Genomic DNA, 17617 nt, shown 5'->3' with positions numbered 1-17617 from the left:
AATGCTTCTCACTTGTTTGTACCGTGTGCACTATTATTTTTAGTTTTTCTCTTAATGCAAAGATACATAGCCTCGATGTGTATATACATACACGCCGATGTAATTAGGCTTGTACAATTTCTAACCTGCCACATTGATCATTAAAACTCTTAATTTAGTCAAACAACTTGCTCATAGCTCTTTTCAAGATAAAGAAAAAGGGAATTGCCCTCGTTTAATTACTCTTTTAATCTAATCAGCCGACCACTTTGATCACTAGAACTATTAATAATTGGTCAAACTACGTGTTGATGGCTAATTGGTACTAGATCCAAACCGTACATTGTATGTATGAATATACATTTACCCCTATAAATGTATGCACACACATTTTATCCCCTATGAACACACTGAAGAGCTGCTATGTCATCTTCAGATTGATAAAGTTGCTACGTATGCCTTCGTAGTTAATGAGAGCATCTCCTTCGGGAGAAGACACACCATCGAAAGGCTTAAAAAAATCCAAAAAATGTAAACACAAGTATCAAGCCTAGTACTTGAACCTTGGTGGGTTCTTCACCACAAAAAAAATCTAATCATCTGAGTTAATCTCAGTTTGCAAGAGATGCAAAATATTGCCTCATCCATTCATTAGGTAAAGCAAATATTTCAGTTAATTAACAACAAAAATAACAAAAACTTTACAAACTGCTCAACGGCATAAATAGGAACCCTTCTGTCGTGGGTATAAGTCTGACAGTAGATGTGTAGGGTACGAAAGGACGGGCACAGCCTTAGCTACGGCGAGGTTGTATGAGTTCAGGCCCCTCTGCGGTGGAGGTAATAGCCCTACGTCTCAGTGCTCTGGGAGCTTGTTGTCGAGTGGAATATAGAATACAGTGATTTTCCAACCCCTGCACCAGTGGGGGAGGGTGGCTTATATAGAGTGCGCTGCCCTCCACAACGGTTCGGTGCACAGGGGTGGAGTAGTGGCGAATAAATGCCTACGTTACAGGTAACGTATGTCTTAAATGCTAATAAAGGCACATGGAAACGTATGACCGTTTCCTTCCAAGGGGGTTACGATGCACAGAGTGGAATCCAGTCGGTTAGTTTGATATTCTCCGAATGCTCGTCTCCGACTGGATGGTCGAGGATCTGTTACCAACTGGATGATGGGAACTCCTTAGTTCAGTCGGAACTGACTAAGGGCCCTGTCCCTTATGAGGGGTAGTCCTTGGGTAGGACCTACAGGGCAGGCCTATGACCCTACCCTAGGACTATAACCCCATCATTAGTCCCCGAATGGATTGGGGTTGGAACGATGAAGCGATGCTTGAAGTTTGGATCCGACTGGTACGGATGTGACTTTGGCGTTGCTTGCCTCGATCCATTTTATCTTTTCTGACCAACGATCCGAGTGGAAGTATTTGTGAAACAAACTGTCGGAAACCGAGTGCTTCCGTGGTATCTTCTGACGTGACCGGTCAACTGACAGCGGCGGATTTTCCGGGCTCCTCAAATTTCGGTTATCGCGCGCTCAGTGGGGATGACGACATCGCGCTCGAGTAGTGCCTGACACCTCGAATCCCGCGCCTTCATCTTCTCCACTGATATCGCCGCGGCCGGTCGGGGGATAAGATTTCGGGGCCACTTGCCAGCGACCTAGTCGGAACCTTACTTAAACCTCAGCGGTGAGGGTTTTTTCGTTACGCTCGCCGGATATCTTGCCTTTGCTCCGCCTCCCTCGCCATTCTCCGCGCACGCCAAGCTTCTTCCTCCTCCTTCTCCCTCGCGAATCCGCAGCTTCCGTCATGTCAAAGGGGCAGACTAGCAAGCTAGAGGCACGGAAGAAGAGGGGGAAGGCGACGGCTCCTGCTCAGCGGAGGCAGCGAAAGCTACAGGCGGGATGGATCCAGGGGGACTTCCTCCCCTCCACGGTGATGGAGGAGGATCTGCTGGAGCTGGTGGAGCACGGGATGATCGCGCACAAGTCGTGGAGGTTGCCGGTGGAGGGTGAGACCGAGTCGGCGCCCCGGGAGGGGAGCGCGTCCTGCTGCTCAGCCACGTGCATCGAGGTTTCTCCCTGCCCCCGCATCCTTTCTTCAAAGGCATAATGAATCACTTCGGGGCGCAGCTCCACCACTTCCCCCCGAATGCCATAGCTCATCTCTCTGCTTTCGTAGTCTTGTGCGAGTGTTTCATCGGCTGTCCTCCCCATTGGGGGCTTTTCAAACATATCTTCTCTGCTAGATCCCAAACCATCAAACGACTTAATCAGTCGGATGATAAGACCCACCTTCTCCAGCTCTGCGGAGGCTTAGGCTTCCAAAAGAAGAGCAAAAGTAGTTATCCCGCTCTTCAGCTGAGTGAATCGGTTAGGAACTGGCAGTCGACATGGTTCTACTGCCAGGACGTTGCTTGCCCGAATGCCACGACAGGGTTGCCTCCTTTTAGCTTAGATCGACCAGCTCCGCCTAAGCAGCTCGCGCTCACGAAGGCGGAGAAGATCCATATCCAGCCTCTGGTCGACGCACTCGTAGAAGTCGTCAGAAGGGGAGTCACCGGCATAGATTTCCTGGAGGTTTTCCTCGGCCGGCGCATCCAACCACTGCAGGCCCGAGACCACGCCATGTGGCACTACACGGGGCCCGAAGACTCCACTCGGACCAACGTCGAGTGCGTGACCGGGGAGACGGTGGTGTCATGGGTGCTCCAGATCACGGGCGCCTGCGAGAACCCCAGAGGGTCCCGGCGAATGAGGGCCTTCCGCGCGGACAACCCTCCTCCGAACGAGGTGAGTACAACTTGTCGAGTGCACTTAACTTTCTTAGATTTATCGCTTTCTTGAATCATTGTCTGACGTCTGATGTCGCCGACTGTATTTTAATGCAGAAGTGGACCAATTGGTTCTCTCCTGTCTCGAACGGGAACCCGGCCGAGGAGGAGGAGGAGGGCAGCCAGGAGGGCAGCGTGGAGAGCGTCGAGTACGTCTCCGACAGTGGGGAGACGGAGGAGGAGTCTGGGGAAGAGGAGGAGGAAAACGAAGAGCAGAGCTCGCCACCTCCGCCACCAGAGCTTCAAACCAAACGCCGACATGAACCTGCGGCTCCCTCGGCCCCTCCAGCATCCTCGAGTGCTCCGCCAACCGCTCCTACTGTCCCGAGCACCCCGCCAACTGTTCCCGTGGTTCCGAGTGCTCGGAGCATCAAGAGGACCAGGGACGCTGCTGCTGAGCCTGCGGGCCAGCCTTCCAAGGTGGCCAAACCGAGCGGATCTAAACCTCGGAAGGCTTTGCCGCGGATGAGGGTCATCGTGCCCGTCACCTCAACATAAGTGCACTGTTCTTCTAACTTCTTCCGACATTCTATTGAACTCCTGTTTATTGGTCGAATGAATTTCACTCGACAGAGTTGCTACCTCTGCTACCTCTCCGACACGCCAGGGGGATGATCCCATGGACATGGATAATGTTGTCTCGTCCCAGCCAGGTGCGTCGTAGAGAATCCAAAAGTTTACATTATTGCATCATGAATTCTGTTCTTCGGTCTTGCCTTTTTTCCTGTGATCTCACGCCATTCGGTCGGGTCTCCCTCAGGGGCGATATATGTGGATGAGGGTGACCAGGGGAGGTCTGAGCAAGCTGCGGTGCCTGTCCTTGAGGCTGTTCCGCCTGTTATTGCTCTCGCCGCGGACGTGTCACCGACTGAGGCGATGCCATCGACTGAAACGGCGCTGGTTGCTGCTGAATCGACTCGAGCGGGCCTTGGGATGCCCAAGGAGCCTCCAACGATGCCAGGCCCAGGCCCGTCGACTGTCGATTACAAGGTCCAGCGCCTCCCGGAGGATCAGGTGGGAGCGGCCAAGGGGGCCATGGTGCAGGCGGAGCTGATGGCGGGAGAGGCCAAGAAGGCGTACAACTCCATCGCGTCCCTGTACCAGCGAAGTTTGGAACTGCGAGACGATATCCGAGTAAGTGGGCTAGTAAGTACTTACTTTTCTCTTGTAACCCACTGGGTGTGCTCGGATACCGTAAGATTTTTGCAATGGGTTCACTCTTAGTGAACCCAGTGGGTGTAGTCCCCGAGACTTCCGTCGAGTGCTTGCACCGGCAGTTGTCTTTATACACAGTTTCTTTGACTTGATCAGATGAAAAAATAATCTGTTCAAATGCTGACAGTTGGGGAGCTCGGAGTGCACCTACTGAATGAGTCCCCGAGAGTAATTTTGCTCAGGTCGGGTAGTAGTAGCCTCATAGGCTTAGGTGTTGTCATGTAGCTCAATAGGGCGGACCTGTTTGAGTTTCATGCCAGTGGGGTCACTCTTAGTGAACCCGCTGGGTGTAGTCCCCGAGACCGCTGTCGACTGCTTGCGTCGGAAGGGGTCTGAAGAACTTAGATTTTTTATTGTTGAATTTGTCTGACCGTCTCTTGGTGCTGACTGGCAGAAAACTTGCGAGATGGGGACGGCGTACGAGACTGTTAGGGCTGAAAAGGTTCAGTTTGCTGGTGAACTGGATGCGGCATTGGTTGCAATGGCTGGTATGAAGGATGTTCTGGCGGAACGAGAAAAGTCGTTGGAGCATGCCCATGAGGCAAACAAGGCAATGACTGCTGAAGTGGAGAGAATGAAGGCGCAAAGGAGCGAGCTGATGGGGCAGATGAAGACGCTGAACAGGCGGTGCATAGCACAGGAAAATTACGTCAGTGATTGGGCTCGGAAGATGATAGCGCTTCTGGGTGGTAAGTCTTGTTTTTCCGAGTGCTTGTGGACCGTGCATTTCATTCTGCGCTGACTGTTTGGTCGTCCTGTCTTTGCAGATTTTTGCATGGACGCTGAGGTTGAAACAGCTGACGTTGAACGGTCGATGCTTGAGAACATTCCACTCGGCGAGGACGCCAATCGAGATCTGCTCCGAGCGCACATTCGGCTGGGCAAAGTTGGACCTTTCATCGGTCGACTGAGAGAAGTCGTCGGCCGAATCGACAAGGAGCTTTGGCCTGAAGACGAGTCTCGACACGAGATGGAAGGCTTGATCAGTCGACTGGAGGAGGTCCCGAACCGAGTGCAGTCATGGAAGAAGTCTGCGGCTTGCTGTGGTGCGGACGTCGCTCTGTCTCTGGTCCGAGTGCATTGCAAGGAGGTGCGCAAAGAGAAGCTGAAGGCATTGCAGGTCGCGAACACGAAAATGCTTTGATTCGAAGACTTCATGGAGACCTTCCTTGAGAGCGCCACCCGCATCGCCGACGGGATCGACCTCGATACGTTCGTAGAGCCCGCCAGTCCCATCACCAGTCCTGACGACGCTTGAGAAAACTTTTACCTCGGTATGCCGAGTGTTGATTGTAATAAACTTTGGCTACTGCTGTTGGCTGTCACATTCTTGACTCGGTGTGGATAAGCTTGATCAACACCGAGCCAACTATCCTTAGGTGAACTTTGAATTTGAATCGAACCGTGTGCTCTTCTTTTGCCAAAGAGTTGCTGATACGAATTTGGCTCGTGCTTTTGTTTGGCGTTTCTTGGTGAAGTCAATGGCAAACATGCGGAGCATGTAATTGTCAGTTGTCTTGACATCTGCATGAGCCTCACTGAGGGTCTGCTGAGCTCCCGAGTGAACCTGTAGGATACACTCGAAGGCAATAGAGTACTTAGGCGATTCGTGATCGCGGCTAAGTCTTCGAGTGCGGCTATAAGGTCGTACTCAGAACGGGCTGTTACTCATGTAATTGTCAGTGGTCTTGACATCTACATGAGCCTCAATGAGGTTCATGCTACTCATGTAATTGTCAGTTGTCTTGACATCCACATGAGCCTCAATGAGGGTCTGCTACTCATGTAATTGTCAGTGGTCTTGACATCCACATGAGCCTCAATGAGGGTCTACTGAGTCCCCGAGTGTATCTGTAGGATACAGTCGAAGGAAGCTTTCTTATTTAAGCGATTCTTGATCGCAGTTAAGTCCTCGAGTGCGACGGTTAGTGCACGCTTGGAGAAAATTTGTATTTAGGCGATTCTTGATCGCAGCTAAGTCTCCGAGTGCGACGTTTACTGCACACTCGAAGAAAGTAAGTACTTAGGCGATTCTTGATCGCAGCTAAGTCCCCGAGTGCGACGTTTAGTGCACACTCGGAGAAAATCAGTACTTAGGCGATTCTTGATCGCAGCTAAGTTCCCGAGTGCGACGTTTAGTGCACACTGGAAGAAAGTTAGTACTTAGGCGATTCTTGATCGCAGCTAAGTCCCTGTGTGCGACGTTTAGTGCACACTCGGAGAAAGTCAGTACTTAGGCGATTCTTGATCGCAGCTAAGTCCCTGAGTGCGATGTTTAGTGCACACTCGGGGAAAATTTGTACTTAGCGATTCTGGATCGCAGCTAAGTCCCCGAGTGCGACGTTTAGTGCACAGTCGGAGAAAGTCAGTACTTAGCCGATTCTTGATCACAGCTAAGTCGCCGAGTGCGACGTTTAGTGCACACTCGGAGAAAGTTTGTACTTAGGCGATTCTGGATCACAGCTAAGTCCCCGAGTGCGACGTTTAGTGCACACTCGGAGAAAGTTTGTACTTAGGCGATTCTGGATCGCAGCTCAGCCCCCGAGTGCGACGTTTAGTGCACACTCGGAGAAAGTTAGTACTTAGGCGATTCTTGATCGCAGCTAAGTCCCCGAGTGCGACGTTTAGTGCACACTCGGAGAAAGTTAGTACTTAGGCGATTCTTGATCGCAGCTAAGTCCCCGAGTGCGACGTTTAGTGCACACTCGAAGAAAGTTTGTACTTAGGCGATTCTGGATCGCAGCTAAGTCCCCGAGTGCGACGTTTAGTGCACACTCGGAGAAAGTTTGTACTTAGGCGATTCTGGATCGCAGCTAAGCCCCCGAGTGCGACGTTTAGTGCACACTCGGATAAAGTTAGTACTTAGGCTATTCTTGATCGCAGCTAAGTCCCCGAGTGCGACGTTTAGTGCACGCTCGGCGAAAGTTTGAACTTAGGCGATTCTGGATCGCAGCTAAGCCCCCGAGTGCGACGTTTAGTGCACACTCGGAGAAAGTTAGTACTTCGGCGATTCTTGATCGCAGCTAAGTCCCCGAGTGCGACGTTTAGTGCACACTCGGAGAATGTTTGTACTTAGGCGATTCTGGATCACAGCTAAGTCCCCGAGTGCGACGTTTAGTGCACACTCAGAGAAAGTTAGTACTTAGGCGATTCTTGATCGCAGCTAAGTTTTTTTTTTTGAGACCGGAGTCTGCGACCGCGGAAGCATTTTGAATCTGCAAAAAACTCAATCTGCTTTGTATTATTTCACCAATACTTGTTCTTTACATTGCTTCAGTCGACGGTCACGTGTAGAATCGCTTCAGGAGGTCTCCGTTCCATGCTCGCGGCTCGTCTATTTCCATGTCGATGTTGTAGAGTCGGTATGCACCGTTGTTCAGCACCTTGGAGATGATGAAGGGTCCTTCCCAGGCGGGAGCCAACTTATGAGGTCTCTGCTGATCCACTCGGAGCACCAGGTCGCCAGCTTGGAATGTATGACTCCTGACGTGTCGCGCGTGGAAGCGCCGCAGATCTTGTTGATAAATTGTTGAGCGAGTCAGTGCCATCTCGTGCTCCTCCTCTAGAAGATCCACTCCGTCTTGCCTTGCTTGTTCTGCTTCAGCTTCGGAGAAGAGTTCGACTCATGGAGCATTGTGGAGTAAGTCACTCGGAAGGACTGCTTCTGCTCCGTAAACGAGGAAGAACGGTGATCGCCCTGTAGATCTGTTCGGGGTTGTGCGGAGACCCCAAAGCACTGAAGGTAGCTCGGTGACCCAGGCGCTAGCGGCATGTCCCACCTCTCGCAGGAGTCGGGGCTTCAAACCTTGCAGAATAAGTCCATTCGCCCGCTCTGCTTGTTTGTTTGTTTGAGGATGCGCCACAGATGAAAAATCCACTCGGATACCTTGGCTTGCACAGAAACCTTTGAATCTGTCCGAGTCAAAGTTCGTCTCGTTGTCCGTGATTATGCTGTGAGGTACCCCGAATCTGGAGATGATGTCCTTGACAAACTTGATGGCTGTTAGGGCGTCGAGCTTCTTGATGGGCTTGGCTTCAATCCATTTTGTGAACTTGTCGACTGCCACCAACAGATGTGTGTATCCTCCTTGGCCTGTCCTGAATGGACCGATTGTATCTAATCCCCATACCGCAAACGGCCAAACAAGAGAGATTGTCTTCAACGCAGATGTTGGCTTGTGGGACTTGTTGGAGTAGAACTGACAGCCTTCACATCGGTCGACCATATCTTTAGCCATTTCGTTTGCCTGTAGCCAGAAGAAGCCAGCTCTGAATGCTTTGGCGACGATTGCTCTTGAAGAGGCGTGATGACCGCAGGTTCCCGAGTGAATTTCTTCCAGGATCAACTGTCCCTCCTCTGGGGAGATGCATCGTTGAAGAACGCCTGAAACGCTTTCCTTGTACAACTGGCCATTGATGACAGTGAACAACTTCGACCTGCGGACTATCTGCCTGTCCTGGACTTCGTCTTCTAGTAACTCCTGCCTCAGGATATATGCGATGATCGGCACAGTCCAATCGGGGATGACAGCAAGAATCTCCATGATCAGATCAACCACAGCAGGTGCGTCGACTTCAGTCGGATCTGTCAAGCTCTTTGGTTGTACTGGTTCCTCTGTGAAAGTATCTTCTTTAACTGAGGTAGGCGGAGGTGCTCGAGGCAGGCGTCACTCGGGACTGGTCTCCGAGTAGATCCGAGTTTTGCCAACTCATCAGCTGCTTGGTTCGCCAGTCGCGGAACGTGGTGGAGTTCTAGACCTTCAAACTTCTTCTCGAGCTTCCTCACTGCATTGCAGTATGTGGTCATGGTGGGGTTCCTGACGTCCCACTCTTTCATCACTTGATTAACCACCAAGTCCGAATCGCCATAGACCATCAGGCGACAGACGCCGAGTGTGATGGCCATGCGCAGTCCATAAAGGAGAGCTTCATACTCTGCCTCATTGTTGGAGGAATCAAAGTGTATTTGCAGCACATACTTGAGTTTGTCGCCCTTTGGCGATATGATCACAACGCCAGCGCCGGAGCCATTCAACATCGTGGACCCATCGAAGAACATTGTCCAATGAGCCGAGTAGATGTGGGTCGGTTGCTGTTGTTCTACCCATTCTGCTATGAAGTCAGCCAGATCTTGAGACTTTATAGCTTTCTTGGCCTCGAACTTGATATCACAGTACAACATCTCCATTGCCCACTTCGCCACTCGGCCCGATGCGTCCCGATTGTGGAGGATTTCCGACAACGGAGCATCAGAAACAACAGACACCGAGTGGTCTTGGAAATAGTGAGCCACCTTCTTCGCAGTCATGTAAATCCCGTAGATAAGTTTTTGATAGTGGGGACACCTCTGCTTGGAAGGGGTCAGGACTTCGGAAACGTAATACACTGGCCACCGAACTTTGTATGCTTTGCCTTCTTCTTCTCGTTCGACTGTAAGAACAGTGCTGACGACTTGATTTGTAGCCACGATATACAGAAGAAGGGGCTCTTTACTGAGCGGAGCAGTAAGAACCAGCTGGGTGGAAAGTAGGACTTTGAGGTCATCGAACGCAGCTTGGGCTTCTTCTGTCCACTCGAAAGTATCTGATTTCTTCATGAGTCGGTACAGAGGGAGTGCTTTCTCGCCAAGTCGACTGATAAACCTGCTCAAAGCCGCTAGGCAACCTATGAGCCGTTGAACATCGTGTATTCTGACCGGCCTCTCCATTCGGACGATGGTCCCGATCTTTTCGGGGTTGACATCGATGCCTCGTTTGGAAACAAAGAAACCGAGTAACTTTCCGCTGGGAACACCGAATGAACACTTGGCGGGGTTGAGCTTGATATCGTACCTACGAAGGTTGGCGAATGTTTCTGCCAAGTCAGTCAGCAGGTCGGAACCTTTGCGTGACTTGACTATGATATCATCCATATACGCCTCCACATTCCGACAGATGTGGTCGAGAAGGCATTTTTGGATCATGCGCATAAAGGTTGCTCCTGCATTCTTCAAACCAAATGGCATAGTGATGTAGCAGAAGCACCCGAATGGGGTGATGGAGGCTGTTTTTAATTCATCGGGGCCATACAGACGGATCTGATGATAGCCCGAGTAGGCATCAAGAAATGACAAACGCTCGCAACCCGCAGTCGAATCGACAATTTGATCGATGCGGGGGAGCGGAAAATGGTCTTTCGAGCAGACCTTATTGAGATGCTTGAAGTCGATGCACATTCGGAGTGACTTGTCCTTCTTGGGCACCATGACAACATTAGCGAGCCACTCGGAGTGGTGAACCTCGCGAATGAAGTTGGCTGCCAAAAGCTTGGCCACCTCTTCCCCAATTGCCTTCCTCTTGTGCGCGGCGGACCGATGCAGGCGTTCTCGGACAAGCCGAGCGGTGGGATCCACATGCAGTCGGTGCTCAGCCAATTCCCTGGGTACACCTGGCATGTCACAGGGTTTCCATGCGAAGATGTCCCAGTTCTCACGGAGGAATTGGGTGAGCTCGGCTTCCTATTTAGGATCGAGGGTGGTGGAAATGTTCGTCGGGGCAGCAGTTTCGTCCGTCAGGTGGATGCTGACCTTCTTCGTCTCTCCCGCCGACTGGAATGCGGACTCCGAAGCTGGCTTCTTCGAACGCATCAAGTCAGCGGGGTCGACTGTTTTCTTGTACTCGTCAAGCTCGAGGACGGCCATCTGCTGGTCGGCGATTCTTGATCCCTGCTACAGACACTCCTCAGCCCGCTGTCGATTGCCTGTGATGGTGATCACACCTTTCGGGCCTGGCATCTTCAGCTTCAGTTATACGTAACATGGACGGGCCATGAAACGCGCATACGCCGGGCGGTCCAGAATTGCATGGTAAGCGCTCTGGAAGTCCACCACCTCGAACGTCAGCTTTTCCTTGCGGAAGTTCTTGTCGGAGCCGAAAACGACGTCCAATGCGATCTGGCCGAGTGACTTGGCCTTTCGTCCAGGGACGACTCCATGGAACTGCATGCTGCTCTCGCTGAGTTTGGACATCGGAATGCCCATCCCCTTGAGAGTGTCGGCGTACATGATGTTCAAGACACTGCCGCCGTCCATGAGGACTTTGCGCAGTCGGACTCCTTCTACCACCGGGTCGACGACCAGAGCCTGTCTCCCTAGGGTGGTTACATGTGCTGGATGATCCGACTGGTCAAAGGTCATCGCAGTCTGAGACCATTTGAGGAACTTGGGGTTGGTAGGGGTGGCCATGTTCACCTCCCTGTTCACCAGCTTCAGTCGACTCTTGCTCTCAACGTCAGCAAAAATCATCAGTGTTGCATGGACTTGGGGGAACGGATCCTCCTTATCCTCCTCATCCTGTTCATTGTCCTTTTCACTCGGTTGCCCTTCGCCGAATCCCTGGATCAGGAGGCGACATTGCCGAGTGGTATGCCTCGGATATATGGCGTTGCCCTCTTCATCCATCTTCGTATGAATCGGACATGGCTGGTCCAGGATGGAATTGTTGAACTGCTTCTTCTTGGGGGTGAACTGAGCCTTCCCCTTGCCTTTGAACTTGGCGTTGGTAACAGCTGCAGCTTCTGCCTGCGGAGTGGACGAAGCTTTTTTGCTTCTGCTTCCGAGTGTTACTCCCATCTCCGTCGGCGACTGTTTTGTGCTTCCCGCTTCGGATGCGGTCCTCTTCTTCACCATTTGCATAGCGTGTCGTTATCTCCATCATCTTGCTCATGGAGATGTCGCCTGTTCGGCCGAACTTCAGGTACAGATCCCTGTACCGCACGCCTGCCTTGAAGGCGCAGACTGCTTGGTGTTCTGTGACGTTTTCCACCGTGTGGTAGAGGGTCGTCCAACGCTGAATGAAATCGCGCAGGGGCTCATTATGCTTCTGGACACAGTGCTGGAGCTCCACAAGGCTAGCCGGGCGCTTGCACGTCCCCTCGAAGGTCCTGATGAACACTCGGGCCAGATCTGCCGAGCTGTAGATGCTTGAGGGGGCCAACTGGTTCAGCCACGCTCGCGCCGAGCCGTCGAGCATCACAGGAAGGTGCTTCATGGTGACGTGGTCGTCCCCCCCTCCGATCTGGACTGCCACTCGGTAATCATCCAACCACGTTTCTGGCTTGGACTCTCCTGTAAACTTGCTGATCCCCGTCGCCAATCGGAAGTTGGGAGGGATGTCAGCCGAACGGATTGCTCGACTGAAACACTCGGGACCAGAAACGATGGTCCTGCTTCCACTCGGACGGTCAATATCGTAACCATCGCGGTGGGCTCGGCCCCTGTCGACCCTCCGCTGGGCGATATGCCCTCTCGCGTCAGGCCTTGGGTCGTAAGTGTCACCGACTGAACGCCGATCATCATGATGTCGGGGCCCGTAGGGCCCACCCCGCGGAGGGGTGCGTGAGCGCGACGATCTTCGGGATTTATGGAACGGCTGCCTCCCCTGTGTCGCTGATGAGAACCAGGGCTGTGAACTGACCGATGCGTATTCGCTTGAACAGAACTATTGTGGATCCTGTTGTGCGACTGGGAGACCGCCGAATTTTGCTGTTGCGCCGTGTGCAACAGGGCGCGGATTTGCTCGATCCCCCTGCCAGCCTCTGAATCAGTCGGCTGAAGGGAATCGACTATCTTGGCAGCCGCAGCCAAGTTGAGGATGGGTGTGCGGAACAACTCCACGTTACTACGCCGAGTGTGCCGACTGGCAGAACGGCGAGGTGGACGTCGAGCGCCGGATGTTTCGCCGATCTCGTGCTCGTTCCGGCCAGCTTGACGGGGACCTTCATGAGAGTTGGCCATGTGTACTTCTGCTGCAGGCCCGCGACCCACGTACTCGGAAGGAAACTCAGTCGGAACCGAGTCCGAGCGCTGGGACGGCGGGGCAACGACAACCGACTCTAGGACCGCCACTTGTGAAGACGCGTTCTGGCGCGCCTGGGCGTGTTGCACCCAACGCTGGAGCCGCCGACGGCGGGACCGCTTGTTGCGGCGCATGACGGCGGTGTAGGTTGACACCGGAGCCGACTGCTAGAGAAGAAGAATGCCGCAGGCGCCGGCACGGAAGTGCGTAGCCCCGCGGCGGGGAAGCGCCTCGTCGTCGAGAGGGGCGTCCCGAAGCCATGCCGAATCGTCGACGATGAAGGAGAGAGCGCCGAAGAGGATCTCGTGACCCATGCTCGAATCTCCACCAGACGACATGACGAAACGATGTAGTCGCAAACTCGCCGGAAGTCGCTTAGACGCCTGCCCCACGGTGGGCGCCAACTGTTGTGGGTATAAGTCTGACAGTAGACGTGTAGGGTACGAAAGGACGGGCACAGCCTTAGCTACGGCGAGGTTGTATGAGTTCAGGCCCCTTTGCGGTGGAGGTAATAGCCCTACGTCTCAGTGTTCTGGGAGCTTGTTGTCGAGTGGAATATAGAATACAGTGATTTTCCAACCCCTGCACCAGTGAGGGAGGGTGGCTTATATAGAGTGCGCTGCCCTCCACAACGGTTCGGTGCACAGGGGTGGAGTAGTGGCGAATAAATGCCTACGTTACAGGTAACGTATTTCTTAAATGCTAATAAAGGCATATGGAAACGTATGACCGTTTCCCTCCAAGGGGGTTACGATGCACAGAGTGGAATCCAGTCGGTTAGTTTGATATTCTCCGAATGCTCGTCTCCGACTGGATGGTCGAGGATCTGTTACCGACTGGATGATGGGAACTCCTTAGTTCAGTCGGAACTGACTAAGGGCCCTGTCCCTTATGAGGGGTAGTCTTTGGGTAGGACCTACAGGGCAGGCCTATGACCCTATCCTAGGACTATAACCCCATCACCTTCCCTATTGAAGAACGCATGATGGTTCTGTCCCAAACACAGTTTTGACCGCTGCCCCTGCCTGAATATGCAGGTAAGAAATGTTTACTCTTATGAACATGCAACCGTATTACATTAGCAAAATATTTTCATAATAAATAATGCTATTACCATTCTCAGCTGGACAATCTTACTAATACAACTTCTGGACAAGGTTAAAGAAATGATCAAGTGAGGTACGCTCACTTACATGGCTACATTTTTTTTTGCCGGAAAATGCTAGAGAAGCTTGACCACATACTCCCTCCTTTCCGGTTTATAGGGCTCAAATCTGAAATCTCATCAACCAAGGTGAATTGTGAGTGGATGACACTAGTTTAAAATAGCCAATAAAATATTTTTCACATATGCAATTTCCAAGACAATAAATATAGCATCCTTTCTTTCATTGGACTTGCATGATGGATATAGAAAACGATGCATGCATAGCCACTCATCTCCTTTCTCTAAACTCTATGAATTAAATATGGCGTGAGACTCAAAGCACTTTAACTCACTTGGGCTCAAAATAAGCCTAATATAATGGAAATCTGAAAATTTTAAGATGAGCCCTATAAACCGGAAAGGAGGGAGTATGTTAGGTTCTCAAATGGCACGGTAAATAATTACTTGTGATGGCATGACACTTGCTACATCCCATGTACAAGTTCCCTCGACAATAAAAAAGCTCCAATGTATTACTCCAAAGTTTTATTAAGTGAACATCAATTAATTTGGATCGAAGGAAGTAGTATATTTTACAAAGTGCGAAAAAAATTTAAATTGTTATCTTAACTCATATTTTCCTGTATCATCAACAGAAAGAAAACTACTAATATGCACAGGGTTGTTGTAATGCAAAAGTGAAAAGCATTCCATTTATATTTACCTTATGGCCAGCCCATGTCCCAACTTGGGTCGAATAGAGGATCAACCATGTAATCATTGAGTTGCAACTTACAAATTGGGTGGGGTAATATATAGTAATACTCCTCTTTAGGCAATTCTCCGCGTGAGCCAATAATTAACTGGCACGGGTACATATTCATGTTTAAACAAGAATCAACCTAGGTAGAGACAACTTACAGTCTACAGAACTTTAGATTTGTAGGTGGTCATTCAGATAGACCTAGGTAGAGGTCTGGTATCGATTCCCATGCACTAGTAGCAGTTAACCTTGATTAAAAGAATATTGTTCAATTGTCACCCTAATCTAATCTATGTGCATCTAATCGATCCATGGAGAGGTGCTCAGTTCATGCCTGTTAACAACATTTTGTAGTACCAGTATACTGTTAGCTGCTTCGTGTCCTCAAACCGCTGGCTGGCTGTCGACGGCATAAACAACCAAGTGTAATTAATCAATTCAAATTTCAACCTCCTCCAATCCCTTCCATCTTCTCCTCCTCCGCTGTTAATTCCATATAGGGCGCAGCACAAACTGGATCCAAACAAGATTCCTTCCACATTCAAAAGGCTGCGATGGCTATATATAAAAAGCGCGGCACCCACCGGAGCTCTTGCCTGGCCTCAATCACTTTACTAAGATAACCCACCACCGGCCGTACCGAATCGATAATGGAGCACCACCAGCGGCTGCTGCATTTGTCGCCACACCAACACCAAGAACACCTCATGATCGGCCAGGGGTTCTTCGACGTTGACCCGATGCACTTCCACGGCGAGGACGGCGGCTTCGCGGTGGAGCCGGCTGCCGCGGGCGTGGATGATGGCGCCTGGATGGAGGACCTCATGCATCTCGGCGACGAGCTGTTCGGCGGTGGAGGTGGAGGTGGAGGTGGCGTCGCCGGGGACGAGAACGACATGGTGGGCGCTGCTGCTGCTGACCAGGCATGGCGGCAGGAATGCGAGGGCGCGTCCCCGGACGACAACCCCTGCAGCTACGACGACGTGATCAGCCCTGTCTCCGGCGAGCAAGGCCCGGGCTGCGAGCCTAGCCGCGACGACAGCGACCTGTCGGGGACGAGGAAGAGGAGGGACCGCTCCAAGACCATCGTGTCGGAGCGCAAGCGGAGGTTCCGGATGAAGGAGAAGCTGTACGAGCTCAGGGCTCTCGTCCCAAACATCACAAAGGTTCGTACTGTACTACTACTACTAGTGGTAATTAGGTATCCTCTCATGTCGTGATCGATAGAAACAGTTTGTGGAGTAGGCACCAATTCTCACTGGGAGGGCGCGTGCGCGTCACTTTCCTCTGTACGTGCAGATGGACAAGGCTTCCATAATCGCCGACGCAGTGGCGTACGTCAAGAACCTGCAGTCGCACGCCAGAAAGCTCAAGGAGGACGTGGCGACGCTCGAGGCGCGGCCGGGATTGGCCGGCCGGCGGCAGCAGCAGCAGCAGCAACAGAAGCAGGGACGCCGGCAGGGGCAGCACGGCCGCAACGGCGGCGACGACGAGGGGAACAGCGGCAGCTCCAGAGGAGGCGGCGGCGCGCGGGTGACGCTGGTGAGCGCGGCCCAGGTGGGCGAGGGCCGGTTCTTCGTGACGGTGGAGTGCGAGCGGCGGGACGGCGTGGCGGCGCCTCTCTGCGCGGCCGTCGAGTCCCTGGCCGGCTTCCTGGTGGAGAGCTCCAACCTCGGCTGCTCGTCGGACCGCGTCGTGTCAACTCTCACACTCAAGGTACTACTCCTTAATTACAAGCAACACGCCCATGGAATAATCATTACTATGAGTGTACGAATAAACGTGATTTGGTTGTGATATCCATTAATTGTCATACTATTAAGACCTTAATTTGCTTGAGGTACACTCCTTATTAGTACGATTTTCTCTCGATTAATTCCTCTAGAAATCGTACTGATGTGATATCACCGTGCGTGCGTGTGTGCAGGTTAGTGAAGCAACGGAGGAGGTGATGATCAGCGATCGCACGGTGAAGCTGTGGGTGATGGCGGCGCTGCTCAGCGAGGGCTTCCGGCCGGAAGCCACGTCGGAGATATGCTAAGCCAGCCAGCCAGCCAGCTGTCGTCGATCCATGTGTTGTTAGTAGTGTGGCGTGTGCATGTCTCCTCCGGTTGTCCCTGTCCGTCCGATCCGTATCCGATGGCTGCTGAAGGGTTCGCAAGACTAGTGAGTGGCCGGGTTGTACCGCTGCTGTGCTTCAGTCGACCAGCGCCGTCGGCCCGCATGGTTGGTCAAACGGCCGGCATGTGCGGCGCCGTTAAATGTCGTAGTATGAAGCAATCGACGGTAACAAACGCTTTGGGCGCCTGCGATGCACTATGTTTCAACTATGCCGTGCCAGTGCCATGAACCGACACTCGTACACATTCTTGCCCATGGTATATGTGCAGTGCACGCAAGAAGAATTAGCACAGGCATATACTGTACTACTGTACCCAGTTACACACTCACTCACTCTGTAACTCATTCGCTCGCATTCAAGCACATAAACATCGTTCAAGTACTCGATCGAGACTGCGACACAGATTATAAAGTAGGACTGGAAAGTTCACTTTGGTAGGGACTCAATAGTAGGGGTAAGCGATTAAGTAGATTATGTCTTTTATAATTTTCATTCATGTTGTAGCTTTCTGTTATGAGTTATATTAGGCCTTGTATAATGGGAAACATTTATAAACGGTGCCCCGGTGAAACCGTTTCGCCGAACGCCTCGGCACGTAGCGCTGCTCGCGGGCCCATGTATCCATTCGTAGGGCCTATGTCGGTGATTTTTACTGCTACCGTATTTGCTTTTTGCTACTACGGGCCATGTGTTTTGCCATATTCATCAAGCAGAAGCTG

General features: G+C 51.9%; 1 protein-coding gene across 1 annotated transcript; it reads left to right on the top strand.

Moving 5' to 3' along the window:
• The first annotated feature begins 15328 nt into the window (after window positions 1-15328).
• LOC123430197 (transcription factor BHLH156-like) lies at window positions 15329-17405 on the top strand. Its single transcript, XM_045114087.1, has 3 exons — window positions 15329-15942; window positions 16076-16492; window positions 16704-17405. The coding sequence occupies exons 1-3, from the start codon at window positions 15427-15429 to the stop codon at window positions 16815-16817; spliced, it is 1047 nt and encodes a 348-aa protein (XP_044970022.1). The 5' UTR covers window positions 15329-15426; the 3' UTR covers window positions 16818-17405.
• Window positions 17406-17617: the final 212 nt, after the last annotated feature.

Source organism: Hordeum vulgare, chromosome 2H (genome assembly GCF_904849725.1).
Source record: "Hordeum vulgare subsp. vulgare chromosome 2H, MorexV3_pseudomolecules_assembly, whole genome shotgun sequence".
NCBI classification, from domain to species: Eukaryota; Viridiplantae; Streptophyta; class Magnoliopsida; order Poales; family Poaceae; genus Hordeum; species Hordeum vulgare.
This window is presented reverse-complemented; position numbering and strand designations above follow the sequence as displayed.